This window comes from Telopea speciosissima, chromosome 7 (genome assembly GCF_018873765.1).
Source record: "Telopea speciosissima isolate NSW1024214 ecotype Mountain lineage chromosome 7, Tspe_v1, whole genome shotgun sequence".
In the NCBI taxonomy this organism is placed as follows: Eukaryota; Viridiplantae; Streptophyta; class Magnoliopsida; order Proteales; family Proteaceae; genus Telopea; species Telopea speciosissima.
The window spans coordinates 61,857,906-61,880,967 of record NC_057922.1 but is presented as its reverse complement, the minus strand read 5'-3'; the positions used below and the strand labels follow the sequence as shown (position 1 = coordinate 61,880,967).

The 23,062-nt window shown below is 38.5% G+C and overlaps 1 protein-coding gene across 2 annotated transcripts; it reads left to right on the top strand.

The window, feature by feature from the left end:
- Positions 1-17,131: 17,131 nt before the first annotated feature.
- On the top strand, positions 17,132-22,194 carry LOC122666768 (zinc transporter 4, chloroplastic-like). Of its 2 annotated transcripts, none has more exons than XM_043862834.1 (4): positions 17,132-17,175; positions 17,265-17,322; positions 17,455-18,167; positions 21,714-22,194. In XM_043862834.1, exons 1-4 carry the CDS (start codon positions 17,155-17,157, stop codon positions 22,167-22,169), a joined length of 1,248 nt encoding a protein of 415 aa, XP_043718769.1. In that variant the 5' UTR covers positions 17,132-17,154; the 3' UTR covers positions 22,170-22,194. The 2 variants fall into 2 exon arrangements, with proteins under 2 accessions (XP_043718769.1, XP_043718770.1); XM_043862835.1 differs by having other exon boundaries at positions 17,140-17,175; positions 17,469-18,167.
- Positions 22,195-23,062: the final 868 nt, after the last annotated feature.

Below are 23,062 nucleotides of genomic sequence, written 5' to 3'. Positions count from 1 at the left end.
ACAATACATAGAAAGAGATATACAAGGAAAGAAATATACATGGAAAGAATAATGGGAGACGATAATGAAGAATATAGAATGACAACACAAGCATGCGTGGAAGAGATAATAGTATCCAATTAATTGAGTGGGTAGTAGATTGCCATATCGAGTTGTTTTTGCCTGAACCTGTGGCCTAGCAATAGCACCATCAAGTCTTTATTATGAGTTTTGGACAGCAAGAATTGTAGGTCTCCTTGTATGGTGTACAGGAGAAGGGCTTTTAAGTTTTAGTTTTAAGGAGAGGGATGGGTATGGTAGTGGTATATACCGTAAGCTAGCATAATATGTGTCTATCTCTCTCTCTTCCCTCTTTGAAATAACTCCCTTACCCCTCAAAGGGAGGAAGAGTCGAAAAGAGATAGACACATAAGTGTGCTAGCTTACGATATACCTCTAGCATACCCAACCTTTTTCCTGAAGTTTTACCACACAATTGGTTTATAAAGAGTTCTGGTCACCCATGGTCTTGTGTGAATTCGGATTAAAAACAATTGGATCGGATTTGACCGACCCTGATTTGGATTAGTGCCAATTACTACTTTTCTTTTTTGAATCGATTATGTATGCATTTGGGTATTTATTTTTGGGCCAAATGTTCTCTGTACAGCAGTGCAGGCTGCACCCGCACACATGAGGGTGGGTGAAATAACCACCCTGCCCCTTGAATGGGCAGCCCATTTGTCTGGGCACAGCCTGCGCTACTGCACAGAGAACTTCCGCCCTTCTTTTTTTTTCTCTTCTTGACTTCCTTTGCAATAAATTTTGTAGTTACCAAAAAAACAATGTGTAATTCTTTTGAATACAAAACTCAAATTAAAAAAAAATCAGAAAAATATGTAACTTTTTTTTCCCCTTTTTCCATCTAGGGTTTCGGCCAATTTTGGGCTGATTCCAATTGAATCAGAATCGATGAAGGCCGAACCCATGTCTAATTCTAATCCCAATGACATCATGGTTCAGTAAAGTAATCATTTTTTCAGTGATCGATCCAATGAAGTAATTTTTTTCCATTCCCTCCCTTTCCTAAGGTTCAAACTGAAACTGTTTATTGAAATCAAACCGAATCATTTAAATTTAATTGATAAACATATTATTATTTGGTTTGATTTCAGTTTTATAAATTTAAAAAAAGTAATTGGTTTGGTTTTGGATTTTGAACCAATAGACTGATTACGAACCAAATAAAACTGATTAAACCTAATAATCTAAATATTAAACCAAATAAAACCAATTGCGAACCATATACAAAAAAACCAACAACAAACTGATTAATATTCAGTTTTCGATTTATAATAAATAATCAATTCGATTTTGGTTTCTATCAATTACAACATGAACCAAATCAAAATGGGACTGTTTAACACCCTTACATCCCAAGGGGAGGGAAAGAAGCAGTTTCAGTATTTCAAATTCACTAGAGAAGGTCCAATTTTTAAATGGATCCCTATAAATGCTAGAGGTGTAGGGCTAGGCACAGTCTCTAACCAGGTGAAAATAGAAAAAAAGTATGGAGGTTGTCTCATTGGTGGGTGAGTGAGTAAGAGTGACTGAGTGATTGGTTTAATTTGGCATGCGACCACTGTGAAGCCACATGCTCATAACTCCATAACCAAATCGAAATTCTATAAGAAAACCAAATCATATCCCTTCAATCTACTGACCTAAATCACCCCAAATTATAAATAAGGATAAATGTTCTCTGTGCCGGGGGCGTAGGCTGCGCCCAGACATATGGGGTGGGTAAAATGACCATCCTATCTCCCTAAATACTCAACCCATGTGTCTGGGCATAACCTACGCCTACGAAATTTTTATCACCTGCGGTTCCCCTGCCCGGTATGGTTCTCTAGTGCCTCTAAAAAAAGGGGGTGGACCCCACCTAGGCAGTGTGTTCGGTTAGGAGGTGGAATGGTCATTTCAGTCCCCCTATGAGAAGAACCGCCCAACCATACTAGTCAACGAACCTCAGGAGATAAAGGTCCCTACGCTACGGCACAGAGAACATCACCTTTATAAATAAATACTTCAACCTAACCTCATTCATGTATCATCATTGGCAATATGGGATTAGAAAACGAATTTTCTAAGGCCATTGCTCTCTCTCTCTCTCTCTCTCTCTCTCTCTCTCTCTCTCTCTCTAAGAGAGTGGGGGTTGTTAAGGTTTAGGGTTTAAGCACAAGGTTGCTTAAAGCATTACACCCTGAGTATCTAGTTTGGAATACCTAGACTGCTGCCTCCAGCTAATATATATAGGGAAACTAAGGTTTAAGTTAGATGGACTAATTACTAGATTATCCCTCACAGTCTGAACATTAACACAAATAGAATTATATTAAAACATATAAAAAAATATTACATAAATACCCTTACAGAGGTTGAATCGGGTTTAGTGGGCCTGAAAATGACAGGCCCATACAGAGAACACAAACGCTCACAAGTCCATGTTCCCTTCATTTATGGGGTTAAATGCACTTGTCTGCAACACGCGGGTTTAATAAAATTAATATGAATAATGAATTTCTTGCCGCATTCAATTATATATCCATTCACCTATCTGTTCATGTTACAACACTGGTACTACCAACTAACTGCTAAAAGTAAGTAGGTTGAGAAAATGGGCTGGAAGACAGAGACAAGAGAGAGAGAGAGAGAGAGAGAGAGAGAGAGAGAGAGAACCAAATATAGACCGATTCTAACCAACCCCGATATAGACCGGTTCTAACCGACCTTGATAGAGACCGATTCCAACCACTGAGACCACTAAAGTGTGTCAATCGGTTGGTTCCAGTCGGTTTCAATTGGGCCAAATCGGACCATCACAATTCAAGCCCTTGCACCGTGATTGCTCTAATCAGGCCTGCAAAGGGTTAGGCATGGACATTATACCTTTTGGTTGATTAATTACTGGGCTATATTCGGGCTAGCAATAATTGGGCTAAATGGTCCCTAAAAGGACTGGAGCAGTCTCAAAATGGAGAGAGAAAAAAAAAGGGAAATGAAAGGGTTAGGATTTTTTTTGGGTTACGTTAGGGTAAGGGTGTCAAATCCTAAACTGAACCGGTCAAACTGGCCTGCCCCAACCCATTTGAGTTTGATTCAAACCAAATCGAACCCTTATTGGGTCGGTCTCAGTTTATGATTAAGCCTATCATTCGGTTTCGGCTCGATTCGGGCTAAACCAACGGGCCACCGATTAGCCCGATCGATAGGCCTGAATCTGAACCCAACCCTAAGCCCGACCCCAGAACCCTAGGAAATCTACGTAATCCCTATCGAAAACTAATCCATACACGGTTTTCAAACCTAACCAACCTGAACCCAACGCAATAACACAAATCGTATCGAGCCTGAACCGAAACCAAAAAGTCCTTAACAATTCGGGATCGGTTTCCCTATTTAAAAGTCACACCAAAGCTGAAAAAAATGAACCGAACAGCCTTATTGACATCCCTTCGTTAAGGCATTTTTGAGAGATGACATGTAAAGAAAGTGGTAATTGGGGAAAGAGGTAGGTCGGGTATGGTTCGGTCAACCTTAATAGGTCAGTTTATATACAGTTAGGCGCTTGTTGGTTTGTTCCTTTCAACCAAGAACGACCTAATAGCAGTTGATTACACGTTTAGCTAACATGTCAGGCCGATCTCAATTTTAAAAGTTGGATTTCAATTTTCTTTTGAGGTCTATCTTATAGAGGCACTCAAATTGTATAAATGGTCAATTTCTAGGTTTCATTGTAAACCTAATTGATTGTCATAATTATTGATAGGATTGTTTTCAAACAAAAATAGAATCTTTTGTTACAATAGAACCAAAAATGATGTGGATTATTCAAGAATCGAAGTTGCTTTGACAGCCCTTGATACTAATAGTAACTAAAACCTTGAGAGACAAGGAGAGAGATAGGAGAGAGATTTTCGTCCACAACATGTCATGGCAAGATTTGTCACTAAAACGAGAGAATACATGGTTGTGTAATTTGTTCCAATGTTCCTAACTGGTTGGTGCAGTAATCTTGAATAAAAAACAAAACCAATGTGCTTGTTAGGATTAGTGCACCAACCTGATCGCAAGGGAGATGAACTAATGTCAAGAGAGGGAAAGTGCAACGTGAGATTTTCAAATTTTGATTTGGGGATTTCATTTTACCAACCAAGGCATGGTTCTAAGTATCGGTATTGGATCGCTCGTATCGAGGGATCCGTATCGGTTTTGGACCTTATTGATACTTGACCGATACTAGTGCGGTTGCATGGATCGGATCTGATATCGGATTGTACCGTGGTATCGTCAATTCCAATGACTCTCTATCTCAATTCTCAAACACGGTTCCAATAAATCCCAACCCAAAATGAAATCTCAATTCCCAAGTTTCTTATTCAGTTTCCACGTGAGTCTTGCGTCTTGATGAGTTGACATGTGTTGTGTGTGTGTGTGTGTGTTTTTTTTTTAATCATATCATGTGGTAATGTAATGTAAAGTACTCTTGAGTACAAATAAATTTAAACAGTAAAAATGTATTGATATGTGACTCACACACTGTGACCCTCTTAGAAAGTGTTAAGAAAAATATATTTTGTCTTAAAACAATTTAAGTTTCATATTGAATAGATTTTTTAGAATTTAACCTATTTTTTATATTTTTTTTACAAACTTATTGTAATATTTGTTGCATTTTTTTTAATATTTCACACAAATAAAATTTTTTATTTATGGGATTTTTTGAAACTTTTTTTATAAATTAAAAAACTTTTAAAAAGAAAAATTCAACCGATACCGGTCCAATACCAAAAAGGTATGCTGACTCAACGTTTGAGCCGATACCAATCTGATACAATCAATACCAATCCGATACCGTATCATTTTCTGAGTTACCAATATCCGTTCTGATACCATGCACTAGAAACATGAACCCAGGTGAATTATTTGAGATCCGAATTTCAAACAGGTTTGTCTCAATGAAATGGTGCAAACAAACATCAGTCACACGATCATAAACTATCAAATGACGCTCTCTACACCCCGCATTGCACTGTACTGTGCGATGAAGGAATTGGAGACGATTTTTATCTGACCCATGCGTGCACAATGATGTCGCCAACCACTAAAGCAAGAGGTTATTGAAGAGTTGGTACAGTTTTACCAGAAAAATAGAAGAGGTGGTAGAATTACTACAAAAGGGAAAACCTTCATGAAAATGGTCTAAACTAGTGTTTGATGATGTATAAACTCACTTGAACATTTGAATTGTAATCTTAGGATTGTGTGGGATCAGATAATATAATAGCTAGAGAAGCTAGGTACCATGAGTCCATTAAATTTGGTACAATTAATTATACTATCCTTTCATTTCATTTCATTTCAATATAAAGTTATATTTCCTTGAATAAGGAATTTTTATTTTCTTTTTGCCACGAAAAACCCTGCAAGCAAGGCAAAATATTAGGCGTCGGAGGGCAAAATAGAAGTTACAATATTAAGGAGGTCCTCTGGAAAGAAAGACTTCCACAAACCCAAATAAAAGTAGCATAACGTCCACTTAGAGATAGCGTGAGCACAAGCATTATCATCTTTGCCAACAAAAGAGAAAAAGATAAACTCAAAGCATGAAGAGAGAAACCTTAAATCCATCATAACAATGGATACTTCAATCGAAGGAATAAGGGGTCCAGTAGACAAGGATTAGCACATGGCTGAAGCATTGAACAAGGATTAATTACTTCGGTTTCAGCATAAGTACATGGCTCAACATGGCTCATCGAGCTCCATCAGTCCATACATACGGTCTAGTGTATCTCTCATTCCTGGTCAATTCCTTATGTGCCGTGCACTAGTCTCTGGCTATATATATTTACAACTTACCAACTAGTGCGGTTGTATAAGATTCCCTGGCCTCCCCAAAAAAAAGGGAATGGCTAGTGATGGTGATTGTTGAGTGGGATTTCATGGTCCCTATCTATGAAATTTAGTTTCTCTTTTTCTTTTCTTTTATTTTTATTTTTTTTTTGCTTTTCTTTTCTTTTCCTTTCCTTTAGTCCCGTTGAAGTCACGGCATCTCACCCTCTTATGTGACTAAGAAAATATATTAATGGATAGAACAAGTTAACGATAAGATCAAGGAGTTCAATCATAATGTCAAATCACAGTGAGTGAAGAAATTCTTGGTACACCTTTCTCAAATCACCATAACGAGCAAGACAAATAAGGTAAAAAGAATCTATAAAATGGAAATCTTTTGCGAGGAAAGAAAGACCAGAGTGATGCTTTTCGATATAAGTCAAAAAAGACAAATGGAAAAGCTAAGCCGGAGAATGAAGAAAATAGTGAACAAATTAAAGAAAGAGGTGTAGGAATGGAATGGTTACCAGGTTTGGAGTCTGTGTCTTCACAAATTTTTTTCCTATACGGTTCCCTGATCGGTGCGGTTCCCTAGTTCCTCTCACAAGAGGAGGGTGGACCCCACCTGAGCAGACTGTTCAATCAGGTGCCCAGGTGGGTCCCACCCCCCTCTTGTGAGAGGAACTAGGGAACCGCACCGGTCAGGAATCGTAGACGATAATTATCTGTGTCTTCACTTACCCCAAGCATGGAAGTAAAGTGTCATCAATAGAGGGAAAATTATCTGCTCCATTTCTCCAAGTTCCTCTAATAGGGGGAGTGGATCCCACTTGGGTTGTGTGTTTGGGCAGGGGATAGGGTGGTCATTTCCACCCCCTATTAAAAACTTGGGGAAATGGACTTGGTAGGGAAATGGAGCAGATAATGATCCTCGACAGAGTGATAATCATTGGATCCAAAATCAGAACCACATTCCCCAACCCAATTACCTACAGTTGGAGAATTCCATGGCCATAGAGGGGGAACAGTCTAGAAGCATCAACTTGCGTTTCTTATGAACAGAAGACCACAGGATTTCCCACAAAAACATCCTTTCCTCCGTCCTCAACTACTAGGGCCGAGATTGAAGCCTTGGGGATTGATGTAGATTCAGGACTTTACAAATATTGATTTGTTGCATCTATTAGAGTAGATGTTAATGGACAGCCCTGAGAAGTATTCAGCACCTTCGAGTGAACAATCGAGTTCTATATTGACTTATCATTATGTTGTTCTTTTCGTGGAATACTAGAGGTATCAATAACTCTCTTAATAAGAAATGCTTAGCATATCAAGTGAAGAAACATCATTCTAAAATCATTTTTCTTTGTGAAATCAAATGCCATGACTGTAAAACCTAACACGACGTAGAGAAGAATGGAAATCGCAAACACAATCACACAATGCGCACAAAGATTTATGTGGTTCGGCAAGGTTGCCTACGTCCACGGTGAGATGAGATATGTTTTACTATCAATGGAGAATAGGGTTACAGTCGCTCGTTTCTCACACCTCTTTCAGATTTTCAATAAAGAGAAAGAACTCTTGCTACAGATTTACAGTGAAACCCTATACAGGAAATTTACCGAAATATCCATATAGTCCTTAAAAAAATTTCCTAGGGGATTGCCACCCCCGAATTCCCTCTGTATCTCGCGATAGTTCGAAGCAGGTCCAATGAGTGAATCACGCAAGAACCTCCGATGCCGCTCCGCGGCCCCCGGAGGCTCCACATAGCAGTCCATCATCAGAAGTCAAGACACCAAAACCCAACAATGACCATGTATACTTGAAACTAAATGCTCATGTATCTTCCTATGTTTCCACTGCATCTATCAATAGTGTTGGTCCTAAAGGGGGTAAAGGAAGTCTTTTGGTCTTAACCAAACCTAACCTCCCTATTTTGAAGGTCAGCACTCACAACCATTTTATTGGATTGAAAATCTCAAATTCCTATTTTGGCAATTATTGGATTATATATATATATATATGCATATATGCCCCCCCTTCCTGCAATATTCACCTCGAGGAACATGTTGGACTGAACTTCAATGCTTTATTGCTTCTATTTCCAACTTGTTTTGCATGATTGGAGATTTTAATGAGGTTTTGACTCAATCAGAAAAATTGGGCGGTGCCCCTTTTCAACATGCACCTCTGCTCATGTACTCAAAGATATAATCTTCTCTTACTCTCTTGAGGATGTTAAGATGAGGGGTTCTTGCTTCACCTGGTCAAACAGACAAAAACCATCTAACCTAGTTGGACCAAGCTCTAGTTTCTCCTCAATGGCTATCCTGTTTTCCAAGTGCTTCCCTCACTAAATTACCCCCTGTAGGTTCTGATCATAACCCTATTATTCTCAATAGTGTTGGTTCAAGACCTTCTTACAGAAAACTCTTTCATAATCAAGAAGCATGTATTCATCATCCTGAATTTTCTTCTTTTTGCAGTAATTTTTGGTTTGGTTCCTCTAACGATCTGATATCATCCAAGTTATTCACCTTTGCTAATCTGCTTAGATCTTGGAACATAAATGTTTTCAGACATATTGATCTTCTTGAGCATAATTTATTCAATGATTACTCTATGTCAACCAACTGTACTAACCCCAATTTTTGAGACCATGTCAAGGATTTCAAATTAGTTAAAATGGAATTTTGAAGTTAAAGAAGTACTCAAATTGTATAAATGGTCTATCCTATAGAGGTACTCAAATTGTATAAATGGTCAATTTCTAGGTTTCGTGGTAAACCTAATTGATTATCATAATTATTGATAGGGTTGTTTTCCAAATAAAAACAGAATCTTTTGTTACAATAAAACCAAAAATGATGTGGATTATTCAAGAATCGAAGTTGCTTTGACCAATTGATCTAATCCGCGTAGGTATTTACTTTAAGGGTGTCAATTTGGGACCGGAATCGGGAACCGTCCCAATACCGTCCCGCTAAAACCCGGTACCGTACCGTCCCATTAGTAAATGGGACGGTACTGGTATCTGATTTTGGTACCGAATGATAAATGGGACTGGACGGTTCTAGGACGGGATTCCCAACGGTACCAGTACCGAAATACCAATAAGGTACCGGAATGGTACCGGACATACTAGTACCATTTAAAAAAAAATATATATATAAGATCTTTTTTTTTTTGGGAGAAAAAATAAGGTATAAGAATTATATTTATGATGCATTAGGGATGGGACAGCCACAGCTCTTGAAGTCTCGCCTCTCAAAATCCCGGTTCAGTGCTACTCTCTCTTCCTGCAAGCAACTTCATGTACCAAGTTTTTCTTTTTTCCACTCAGTAGTACCATGTGACAGTAACATGTGTGATAATAAGGTTTTGTTTGGGAAATCAAAGAGGAAAACACAATCGGATTTTCCCATTAGGAACAATTAAACTTCTTCCTTTTTCTACAGTGCCTAGAACCGTTTAGGAACCGGTACCGTCCCGTCCCGCTAGTAATCGGGACTGGGATCTAGGTTTGGTCCAGTGAAGTAAATGGGACGGTACTGGGATTGACACTTTTGGTACCGGTACCGGTACCGTCCCGTCTCAAGTACCGGGAACCGTCCCAATTGACACCCTTAATTTACTTGACATCTTTAGATACTAATAATAATTAAGAGAGATTTTCGTTTGCAACATGTCATGGCAAGATTTGTCACTACAACGAGAGATTACATGGTTGTGTAATTTGTTCCACTGTTCCCAACAGGTTGGTGCAGTAATCCTAATGAGCACATTGGTTTCATTCTTTCTGAAAGTTGAAATCGCAAGGGAGATGAACTGATGTCGAGAGAGGGAAAGTGAAATGTGAGATTTTCAAATTTTGATTTGGGGATTTCGTTTTACCAACCCAAGTGGATTATTTAAACAAACATCAGTCAGTCACATGTGGGGATGTAAATGGATCGGATTCGGCTCGGATAATACTATATCAGCATCCGCATTCGATTAGCTTTCAGACAGATTCGGATAGTGCTAAACGGATACAGACGTGGATACAGATCGGATATTTATCTGTTTACATGTAAATATAGCTTTTCGGATAGCTATAGCCTATCCGCATCCGTTTAGCTTTCGGATGGATTCGGATAGTGTTAAACGAATACGAACATGGATATGGAAACGGATTTCAGCTATTCATTTACACGATCATAAACTGTCACATGTCGCTCTCTACACCTCGCTTTGCATCGTACTGCACGATGAAGGAATTGGAGACGATTTTTATCCGACCCATGCGTGCACAATGATGTCGCCAACCACTAAAGCAAGGGGTTATTGAAGAGTTGGTACAGTTTTATCAAAAAATTAGAAGAGGTGGTACAATTACTACAAAAGGGAAAACTTTCATGAAAATGTTCTAATCTATTGTATTGTCTGATGATGTATAAACTGATCACTTGAACATTTGAATTGTAGTCTTAGGATTGTGTGAGATCAGATAATATAATAGCTAGAGAAGCTAGGTGCCATGAGTCCATTAAATTTGGTACAATTAATTATACTATCCTTTCATTTCATTTCAATATCTATATTTCCTTGAACAAGGAATTTTTTTATTTTTTTTTTTGGACACGAAAAACCCCGCAAGCATGGCAAAGTATTAAGTGTTAGAGGGCAAAATGGAAGATACAATATTAAGGAGATCCTCCGGAAAGAAAGACTTCCACAAACCCAAATATAGGTAGCATAACGCCCACTTAGAGGTAGCGTGGGCACAAGCATTATCATCTCTGCCAACAAAAGAGAAAGAGATAAACTCAAAGCATGAAGAGAGAAACCTTAAATCCATCATAACGATGGAGACTTCAATCGAAAGATAAGGGGTCCAACAGACAAGGATTAGCACATGGCTGAAGCATTGAACAAGGATTAATTACTTCGGTTTCAGCATAAACACATGGCTCAACATGGCTCATCGAGCTCCATCAGTCCATTCATACGGTCTAGTGTATCTCTCATTCCTGGTCAATTCCTTATGTGTTGTGCTTGCTATATATATTTACAACTTACCAACTAGTGCGGTTGTATAGGATTCCCTGGTCTCCCATAAAAAAGGAATGGCTAGTGATGAGTGATTAGTGATTAGTGATTAGTGATTAGTGATTGGTGATTGGTGATTGGTGATTGGTGGTCCCTTATTTATGAAATTGAGATTCTCCTTTACTTTTCTTTTTCTTTCCTTTAGTCAAGGCATCTCACCCTCTTATGCGACTAAGGAAAGATATTAATGGACAGAAAAAGCTAATTATGAGATGGAGGAGTTCAATCATAATGTCAAATCACGAGAAAAGAAAGATCGGTGTGATACTCTTCGATTCAAGTCAGAAAAGACAAATGGCTGGAAAAGCTAAATTTCCCCAACCCAGTCCTTAATAAGAGAAAGAAAAGTCTAAGACCAAGAAGAAGAAGCCATGATTGCTCCGAAAGATACCTAAAGTTGGAGAATTCCATGGCCAAAGAGGGGGAACTTGCATTTCAGATTTTTATTACAATGGGGGGGGGGGGAAATAACTCTCCTTTCAGATTGTTATTACAAGTGTTTATCGTTATTTTTTAATAATTAAAATATTTCAAATTGGAATTCAACTATACAAGATAGGATTTTTATTCTTAGGGAATAAAGACTTCAACTATTATTTTGGTTAGGATGAAAATATTAACCAATCATAGTTTTATATATTCTTAGGTATCATATACGGAAATGGAAATGCGTAATATAGGAAGAATGATGATTATATTGCATTTGTATTTCTCTTCCTTTGTACACTGACTTTTCAGGAACTTTGTTCCTTCGTTAATAAAGTCTTATCATAAAAAAAATGATTATATTGCATTAATTATATAGAAAGTATTCAAATTTTGAGAAATTATAAAGGAGAATTGGTTAGAAGTTTTTCAAAATTTTTTGGGGACTCTACAAATTTTGTTGCGGTGTTTTCATCAACCTTCTTTCTTGGGTTGGAACTAGTGAAAGAGAAGAGTATTTCACAGTTCTGAGTAGAAAGTGATTCAAATACGGTTGTTCTTTGCATTCATAATCAATCAATCCCATGGAAATTCAAGCAAAAATGGGATCCTAGTAAGCCCTTCTTAGATTCAATCGCGTGGAGGATAACGCATTGTTACAGGGAGATAAATTCAGTGTCCGATGCTTTGACAAAAATGAAGTATTATTCGTCGAGTTTCATAATCTTGGTCGACCAATCCTAGCTTTGTAAGGGATGATGCTTTATGGGACAGTCAAGAAAGAGCTAGATTTCAGTTTGAAACAAGAATTTGATTTTTCTTCATCGATGCAGGAAGCTGCTAATGGCCTTGTTGAAGGTGGCTTCTTGTGTCTTTGTTGAGTTTGTCTTCTAGTCCTACTAATGGCAATGCCGAAGGTGGAACAAGTTGATATTCACTTTTATCTCCGTTTGGGTATGTCTGGATGAAAAATTTTGTACATCTTCTTTTATTATTAATCTAATCTTTGCTGACCTTTAGCAAAAAACAAATATAGAGTACGTATTCCCCATCGGTTGTTACTTATGTAAAAGTTTGTAATAGTCTGCATTTGAGTCCTTGAAAAAAAAATTCTTAGATCATTTTCCCTAGTAGGTACTATTAAAAAGAAATTAAACAAATTAAAAGCAAACAAAGTTAGGCCAGGATAGCCTCATGAGGCAAAAAATCAAATCTCTTTCCCTCACTAGCTTATGCAGTATAAACTATAAAGTAAGGGTATCAATTGCTTACGAAATTGAATTGAACCGTTGAAATCACAGATTAGAATCGATATGCCTATTAAAAAATCGATTAGACTTGGCATTCTATATGTTCTCAAGTGTTTTGTAAGGGATTTACATCATAAAAAATAATTTAGTATGTTTTTATTTCTTAAGTCACAATTTGGGTTTAGATGTCGTAGTTGAAACCTAACAAAAATAGATTAGTTCCCAATTAGGCCAAGAATTGGTAATTCAAATTGACAACAAAATTGAAATTAAAATCGATAAAAACCAATTAACTGTAATCGATTAAAAATTGTTTAACCATAATCATTTATTTATTGGTTTTGATTTGAAATATTATAATCATTTAATAAATAATTCGATCTTGGTTTATACCTTTCATATCTTGAACCAAACCAAAACCGGACCATTTAACACCCTTAGTGTAAGGCTTATGGTGGCTATAAAAAGATGTCATTGATTGTTGGTTGATCAAACATCAAATGAAAAAGTTCATTAAGTATTATTATTATTATTATATTTTTGGCACATATTGAACTTTTAAAGTCTTATACAATACACATACGAAACTTATAGTACTTTCTTTTAATAAATTTTTTATTCTTTTCACAATATCATAAAAATGACAATTAATTGAAAATCCCACTTAATATATTCAAACAAAGTAAAAAAAACAAATGCAATGTTGTTATACACAAATATAGTACTCCCACTCATTTTTCAATTCTTTACTCATGGTCTGAGACTTCAAAGTAGTTGTTGAACTTAAATGCTAGCAATTAAGAAAATCTATTTTAAAATTTACAATTGACCTATGACATTAAATGTATGGGTGTGGGTGATAAAGGACCCTCCATCTCACTAATAAATATTTCAATCTAAAATGAAGAAGGATGGTAGTTGAATGTTCAAACCAAGAATTTTAAAAAAAATGAAAAAACTACCACAATATTAAATGAATATAAAATATAAATTGAAAATTTGCAATTTGAGTTAGAAGTTTAATCAATGTATGAACTCATTCACTCATGCACTACAAATGGCATTAGTGAATCATTAAACACCAATACACATAATGATAATTTCTTCCTAATTTTAATTTTGTAGAAGGCTCTGTTGAGGATGTTAGAAGTTTCTAATTATGGGCTTAATTAATTACTGGGTTAGTCACTTAGTGGGAGTCTACACATGAACCGATTCGATTCGTTACACACTGAAATAGGTCAACCCAATCTCATTGCGGAACTGAGATTGCAGTTAGGACAGTATTATATATATTGGTCTTGGGTCCCTACAGCCTTCATCATATTTTTCCCTCTTTCTCCCACAAAGAAGAGACTCGTGGAGTGACAAAAGGTTGTGAAAGACTCAAGTCTAAGCGTGGTCGACGGTGTTGAGACAAGGGATTCGATAGCCCAATTTTCATCAACATAGGCGATGCAAAGTACTTCTAATCCCTACATTTGCATTTATTTATTCGTGTTCTAGGTCATTGTGTAGAGTTAGGGTTTCAGGTTTGAAACCCATAATGTTTTCATCTAACAGAGGAGTGATGTCTTGTATACAGGAAATTATATCTCTTTGCATTCCATATAAATTGTTAGCGAATTTATTAGTAAATGTAGGGATTTGGATCCTCTACTGTCGAGCTGCCTCGCAGGACCATGCTGCCCAGACACGGTACTGCACGCAATGTACGCCTTACCCCTGCCCAAACGCCTTGCCCGAGTAGGGGTAAGGCGATCTTTGCGTGCAGCGCCATGTCTGGGTAACACGGTCCTGCCAGGCAGGTAGGTAGCAGAGGATCCAGATCCGTAAATGTAGAAGGGCTAGAGGAAGAGAACGTATAACCATTTTCTCCATTACTAGTGAAAATTGCTTTCATCTCACTGTGGATGTAGGCACCTTGTCAAACCACATATATCCTTACATGGGCAAGAGGAAGAGAACGTATAACCATTTTCTCCATTATTAGTGGAAACTGCTTTCATCTCACTGTGGATGTAGGCATCTTGTCAAACCACATATATCCTTACATTGTAGTTGTGTGATTATTTCTTTTTTCTATTCAATTTTGTATTCCGCATCATGAATAGATTTCTGTTTCTTCGGGCTCACCTCTCAAGTAATTGTCATGAACTCAGTCAGTGCTCAATAAAATCCATTTCTATTTACCTATGCACATGTAATGAATAATTTCGTTAGTTCATGAGCATAAACTTGCCTCGATGCAATGAACAACAAATGTTTGTTACTTCAATAAATAGTTTCTAAATAGTTTGAGAAAAATTCAAACATGCCTCTCTTTCTCTCTCTCCCCTAAACATTTTTAATCTATCAAATAGAAGTGATAACCGTTTGATGAGTTTCAACAAATGTGGTTCTCTTGCTTTCGTGAGGGTCACATTTGATAGAAATCCAACAAATGATTGGAGGGTCAATAAGAGCGTGTGTAAGAACATTTAATTGAATTAGAGTTTTTGGGATTTTAACAAATGCCCCCTGAAGCAAGAACAAGGAAGGGGCTTCTTTTTCACTCTCCTCTTGCAACCCATTTCCTACAACTCCACCCCCACCTGCTCCTTCAACCTTGTATCCCTTTTATAATCCACCTAACCCAAAATCGAACCAGCAATCATCTATCTCCCTGCCGCTATCTCCATTTTCTTCTTTTTTTTCCCCTTATCTTCTAATCTGTAAAAAAAAACAAAACAAAAGATCTATGGAGTTGTACGGTCATCGTGTCCATCTCAATCAAATGATCGAAGATGTGGGTCTCCTCAGACATATTGTTCTGGGTGTATTTCCTGAACACATTCATCTGATGGGGGTAACGAAGTCGAAACATACATGGAGGTTAGGGAGTCCAAGATGGACTTGGCAGTGGTGGAGGGATCGTACATCAAAATAAGAGGAAGAAGATGGCATGAATTTTTTATTTAAGTAACCAAGTAGGTAAAATGGACATTTTAGCTTTGGCTGCTAACTGTGCTTAACGTCAAGGGGAAGATTGATAATTTGACAATGTTTGGGGTGTCCGTGATATTTGATATACTTACAAGGGGTGTCTATGAAATTTTTCCTAAAAAAATGAAGTAACTAATGACCTTGAGGATTTTTTAAGATTCAACATATTCTTTAGAATAAGGAAAGTATGAATTAGGGCTGCAACAGGGTCGGGTTGGGCCGGACTTTCAAAACCCCAACCCAACCCTAACTCCCTTGGTTGGGCCAAGACCTGACCCGACCCGACCCTGACTCAGAGCCTGGAAAATCCAACCTTGACCTGCCCTCAGGGTCAGGCTGGGCTAGGCTAACCCTAATTGGCCCTAATCATGGAGTGGGGAAGGTAGAGATGCATGGACTAGACTGAGTTGGCTAAGGTCTGGGAGAAAATTATCAATTTTACATAAATAATACTATAATAAAATATATTATCACTTATTATCTTCATATATAATACATTATATAACGAAATATGTGTGACATTTAAAGTTTATAATATAGTATATCAATATATATAGGGGGGAAGTTTTCATACACGACCATGTAAGCTTGCATGGTCGTGTCCCCTCTTACAAAAAGTTGGAAAAGTCATAACCCCCCCACGCATTAATTAATGCCCCGAAACTCCCACCCTCTCACATATACGGCTTACACAATCGTGTATGAAAATTTTCCCCATATATATATTATAGAATAATTTAAAATAGGATCGGACTAGGTCAGACCAGACTCATCCTGAAGTCTCAACCCTAACCCGATCCGACCTTGACTTTAGACCAACAATTTCTAACCCTGACCCGCCCTCAGCGTCAGGTATCTCAGCCTAAGAAGGCCAAACTTGCACCCCTAGTGGAAATAGATATCCCATCCATATCCGAATCCGATCATTTTTTTTCCAAATCAGTTATACAGCCAATAGGATATGACACGTGGTGATTAAAAAGGACGACTTGCAGGGTAAGCTACAACTTTCAATGTGGTACCGTGGTAGACACACAATCCTAAGAGACTTTCACAACCTATGACGTATGATTATTATTATTATTATTTTTATCTTTTTGGAACAATTATGTTCGGTTCCCCATCGTGCATACCCGAAACGGATCCGTGTGAATTAAAAATAGTAATATAATAAAGAGAGTTCTGAGAAGTGGCATTCTTTCTCCTTTATATTCATTTTTAAAAGAAGGGAGTGTCGACACTCACCTGCTCACTCCTTCGCAAAAAGTCACAAAAACAGAGTTGAAACGATCACCGTAGCCCTCCGATCGATCAAAAATGTCATCATTTACGACATCACTGTACTACTCTTCCTTCCTCCACCAAACTTCTTCAAAATCCAACCCTTCGCGACTCAAGAATCCTTCCCAACTCCCAACCCAAACCCAAACCCAAACCCAAACCCAAACCCTCTCTGTTCTTCTCATCACTTCTCATCATCCTCTACCAGCAGCTTCGGAATTACTAACAAATTACACCCATGTCTTCATTTTTCTTGGAGGTTAGGGTTTCGGAATACTTCTTCTTCTTCTTCTTCTTCTTCTCCCTTTTGATTTTTTCAAATTCTAATCGGATTTTATTATCTTGCAGGATATCAAACCTCTGCTTTACTTCAAAAATGTTGGCGGTAGATTTCATGTTTTATCAGGTATGTATCGATGGAAAGAGAATCTCGATTAACAAAGTATGATAATTATATCCTTTTGAACTATGAAATTAAGTTTGTGTTTTTTTTTTTTTTTTAATTAGTGTTTCTTCTTCTTCTTCGTCTTGATCGAAGAAACTCTTTCACAGTTTGTCTCCGAATCCATGGCTACAACGAATTGTGGCGATACAAAAAAATCCGAAGATTGCCGAGACGACTCAGAAGCTTTGGTTCTTAAGATGATTGCTATTGCCGCAATCCTCACCGCCGGTATTATTGGTGTCGCAACTCCTCTCGTTGGAAAGAATCGTAAATTCCTACGCACAAATGGGGAATTATTCGTCGTCGCAAAGGCTTTAGCAGCGGGAGTAATTCTGGCGACCGGTTTCGTTCACATGCTTCCCGACGGTGCGTCTGCGCTTTCCGATCCCTGCCTGCCTAAAAATCCATGGTCGAAATTCCCCTTCGCAGGGTTCATCGCCATGATTGCTTCGCTGATCACGCTTATGTTCGATTTCGTTGCAACTCAGTTTTACGAAAGGAAACAGGAGAAGGAGAACACAGAAGCGATCGATGAAATCGGGGGGGACGGATCGTTGGACACGATTTCTGATTTTGGAATCGTTCCGGTGACGGAGAAGGAGACGGATGGGACGAAAGTGTTGGGAGAAGAGGAAGGAGGAGGGATGCACATCGTTGGGATCCACGCACACGCGGCGCATCATAGGCATAGCCACTCGCATGATCAACACGTGGAAGGGGAGGCCTCGCACGTGCACTCTCATTCGCACGGGTTCGGAGACGGTGACGAGGAAGAAAGTGGTGCTAGGCACGTCGTCGTCTCACAGGTAAATCTTAATTTTGTTTTGTTTTGTTTACTTCTTAAATTATTGTCACCATCCTTGCTTTTGCTTCTTTTAATAGAACTTAAATAAAGGACCGAAAGCGTTGCTTTTCTTTCAAAAGGGGTAACCGGGGAAGAAGAATCAATTAAACATAATAAACAAGGTCGGTATGAGTAGGGGTTGTAAATTGTAATGAGAAGTTGATGGATGCATTTGATATTGATTTGATGTTAGGATTGAGATGGATTGGCCTCACCTTGATTGAGATGTCTGTGAATCTAGCTAGCTCTTTCTTTACATGAAAGCAACGAGTATAGTTTGAATGTGAATAAATCAGGATTTAAGTAAACCAGCTAGGTGTGTCAATGGGTTGGGTTGGGTTGGGTTGGGCCGGACCTGCCTAAACCCTGACCCTGACCCTAGAGGCCTTAACCTAAACCCCGACTCTGACCCAACCCTGGCAGGGCCAAGAAACCCTCAACCCTGACCCGACCCTACCAGGGTTTTTCCTAACCCGGCCCGGCCCGACCCGACCCTGAGAGCCTAAGCTCTTCTCCAGCTCTCGGCTTCCCCGACACCAGATTCTTCCGTTACCGCAAATTGAGGTGATCGATTTTCAAACTCATTACACAGAGAAAAAAAAAAATGCCAAACCCTTCGAAGAGTGGGAACCGAAGAGGGATAGAAGACAATGGAAAGGGAGCGAGGAAATTGAAGAACAAAGCAAAGTCTTTTCACGGGAGAACCCATTAGAAAGCATAAAAGTCAATAAGGTTATAAGAGATGTCTTAAAAAATCAGACTTTTATTGCTCTTGGATCTGCTTTCTGCAGGAAAATTGCAGGAGATTCCGCCAGAAGGAACACAAAGCAAAAATACTTTGTACTGAGCGGATACTTTGTGGGGTTTGGTGGGGCAGCGGGAATTGTTGTGGAGTTCTTCGTCTTTTCAGATCGAGGAAGGAAGTAGCAGGTCGAGTGGAGGAGAAACAAGCTGCTCAATGCTTGAATGCTTGATTCCTTGATCGTAGCAGGAAAGGAGGAAGTGATGAACCAAGGATGAGAAGTAGGGGTCTCGAGCGGCGCTTTCCTCAAAGAGATGGATGAAGAGTGAAAACGAAATTGGGTATTAGGGTTCACTAGTTTACCCTAAAGAGATGGGCGTTTTTGTCTTTTCCATGACAAATTGTACATAATTACAACTATACATTGCCTATAACTAATATAGGGTCGGGTCAGGGCCGGGCCGGGCCGGGCTAAACCCAGGGTCTTATCCCCGACCCGACCCTGCCAGGGTCAGCCAAAATCTCAACCCTGACCTGCCCTTTGGGCTGGCAGATCAAGGTTGGGTCCGGGCCGGGCTCAGGGCGGGTTCAGGCCAGCCGGGCATTATTGACACCCCTAAATCCAGCATGTTTTGAGGTATCGGTACGGGGAGATACGTATCGGTATCACTAGTCATTGATTTCAGTACCATATCAGTAAACAGTATGTACAAGGGGTAAATCAGTCGAAAGTCATTTTTTTGAGGAAAACTAGGTGCAAGCTTGTCCGATGTGTGCCAATATCATATCGGTATCGATTATGAAGATGATCGATACCCAATCCGATATCGTGCATTAAAACCATTTAAACCAGGGTTTAAAAAACACGGAATTGGGGATCTGGATCAGTCCTTGCCAATTTTGATGACTAGATTTTGATTGTGAGTTCAAAGTTGAAACAGAGAAAATCCTTTTTAGAGAAATCTCAGTTCCCACATAGAGGGTAGGGGTGTCAAAACCTAGCCCGAACCAACCGAAAAGCCCAAATTGAGTCGAATTGTTATTTGGTTTGGTTTTGGATTATGGTGTTGTGCTGGCTGAAAATCAAACCACACGAACATGGAAAACCAGACCAAAACCAAACAAATATAAAATGATAAGAACTCAATATCAACACGAAAATCATTTTAAAAAAAAAAAAAGTTAATGTTTTTTCTGTACTTATGTATAGGGAAGTAATTCTCTATCTGGGAGCATGCTCTACTCCAATGTTACCCGTGTCTATCTTTTTCCTCCCCCAAACTAGGGGCATAGATGCCTTTTTACATGGAGAGGAGAGAGATAGACACACGCCATGCTCTCATACATAGTTCTTTTTCCCTTATATACATACATGAGAAATCGAATCCAACTGGATCGAAATCAAAATCGAACCAAAGTCAAACATTTCTTTACTGGTCATCCATTTTTACACTGAAACTGATTCAGGCCGACTGAAACAAAGTTTCGGCCGACATATTTCAATTCGGTCTCGCAAGAAACTGAGACGAAACTGATATGCGGTATTAATTTGTACCTGGTTACATGTTTCAGCCATATTTCGGTAGTTTTGTAAGTTTTGAACTGAACCTCCCATATAAATTCACTCATCCCCATCGAACTTGACGAAACCTGGGAGTTTCAACCTGAACTTAGTTGAACCACCTTATTTATGTTAAATATCATTTAAGTAAATGATTCATCTACTTAAGATATTATTCATAAATAAGCAATTACCCCCATTTGAATCCAATAAAAATAGTTAGAAAATCAAATTTCAAAATAATAGAAAGTCAACAGCTTAATTGAAAAACAAAAATTGGATTTTTGACGGTAGGTGAAATTTTCAACTTTCTAATGCTTGGGGGTTTTATCAAATCTAAAATTTCCATAACTCTTAATATGGTAAAACATTACTAAACACCAAAGGAGCGGTAAAATAATCATTTCTTTTGATACCTATACCTAAAAAAATATTTTCATTCAGAGCGATTTTGACAGCATTCGTGCACAACAAATAAAGCTTGATTGGAATATAACTCTTTCAATATAAATTGAATTTAAGCAATCTTAGACCTGTTGAAAAATACCATTTTGAGTTTTCTTTATGCGAAACTAATGCATGGATTAAGCTATCTTAGACTAGTTGGAAAATTCCATTTTGAGTGTTCTTTTGCGAAACTAATGCATGGATTGGATTCAAGATGTCAAAAATAGACAGCACACAAAAATAAGGGAAGGGGGGGGACACAACTTTTAGGCCTTAAAACCAAGGTTTGAGTTGGCCCACAACTTTTAGGCCTTAAAACCAAGGTTTGAGTTGGCCTGGAGAAAGTATCAGGTTTCGACTGAAGTATGGTTGAAACCAGGCATATCTTGATTTCGAGACTGGCTAAACCGGCCTTGAAACCGAGATTTATAACCTTGCCGAGCCAAGCCAATCAATTGACACCCCTATTGGAGGGGAGGGATTGTTGAGGTTATACGTAGAATCAATGACTGATCTTTTCGGATAGAGTTATCGATGTGCATGGTTGAAGGGTTATAAGGACTTGGGCCCTTCTACTTTTATTTTTTTGGGGTAGAAGGCCTCTCTAGCACTTAGGGGTTATAACTTCTAATCCAATTAGTATCTTTGCTGCACTACATGTTGTATGTATTCCTCTTATGGAAAGTGAAATTTGACTATTATAATGGATTGTGACTTTGTGATGAATGGTGTGCGTGCACATTTTACATATGCTGCAGATACTGGAATTTGGAATAGTGTCACACTCGGTGATAATAGGGCTATCGCTGGGCGTGTCGCAGAGCCCATGCACCATAAGACCACTGGTTGCGGCGCTGTCATTCCATCAGTTCTTCGAAGGGTTTGCACTCGGAGGTTGCATCTCCCAGGCGCAGTTCAATACGCTGTCCTCGACACTGATGGCTTGCTTCTTCGCTATCACAACCCCTGCAGGGATAGGGTTGGGGACGGGTCTGGCTTCATTCTACAATCCAAACAGCCCAAGGGCGCTTGCAGTGGAAGGTATATTGGACTCCATCTCTGCAGGGATCCTCGTCTACATGGCTTTGGTCGACCTCATTGCTGCTGATTTCCTTAGCAAGAAGATGAGATGCAACTTCCGTCTCCAAGTAGTCTCCTATTTTGCTCTCTTCCTCGGCGCTTTATTGATGTCTTCTCTTGCCATCTGGGCTTAAATGCTTCCTTCATTCATTACCACCCTTTCTTTACCTTTTATTTTGGTTCATTTCAAATAGGTAGTACTTCAACTTCTAACACAAATTCCAAGATGAATAATTCTTTCTCCCATTTCTCACATGAACTGAATATTGTCTCAATCGCGGAAGGAATCTGAAGACTGAAAGAGGCAAGTTAGGGAATTTCTTTTCTCTTCTTTTCCTCTCCTTTGTAATTTTATTTGTACATGTACACCAATACTTGAAGGCTTCGCCTCTAGTCCTGAGATTATACACAAAATCAGTGTTACTGTATTTATTCAGGTTTTTTTTCCCATTCTTCTTGTTAAATCTTTGCACAGATTTATCCTTCATTAATGCCAAATATAATTGATCTAATGATGCAGTGACACCAATTTGATATGAAATACTATACAACTCAGCATGTATACTACTGTTTGCATAATCCATTTGTATTTGAGGTTGAATTTCTTGCATGGGATTACTTACTTTTTCACTGTACTAGATTGTCTGACCCAAAACCTTAGGGGCTATAACTCTGTTAACTCTCAATGTTTCAACACACTGATCGACAATTTTGGTTATTGTTTGGCCTCTGATCTGTCTGAGTTCTACTCTACCGCTTCATCGTCTCTGTTAGAGATCATTTGATGAAATGCATTGGAGAACATTTTAGGGATCATTTGATGAATGCATTGGAAAACTTGCTCCAATTCATATAAATCCGTCTCAGTTTCAATTCTGGGGATTTCTGTTTCTTCCCCATATCTGTGAATGGACAGAAGTCAATGGAAATGCCATAGCTACTGATTCAAATCATGATTGTTGAGAGGAATTTTTCTTTCCATCCATCCCAAATTCCAAAGGTTTTAAAGATTAGAATGGGTAGCCAG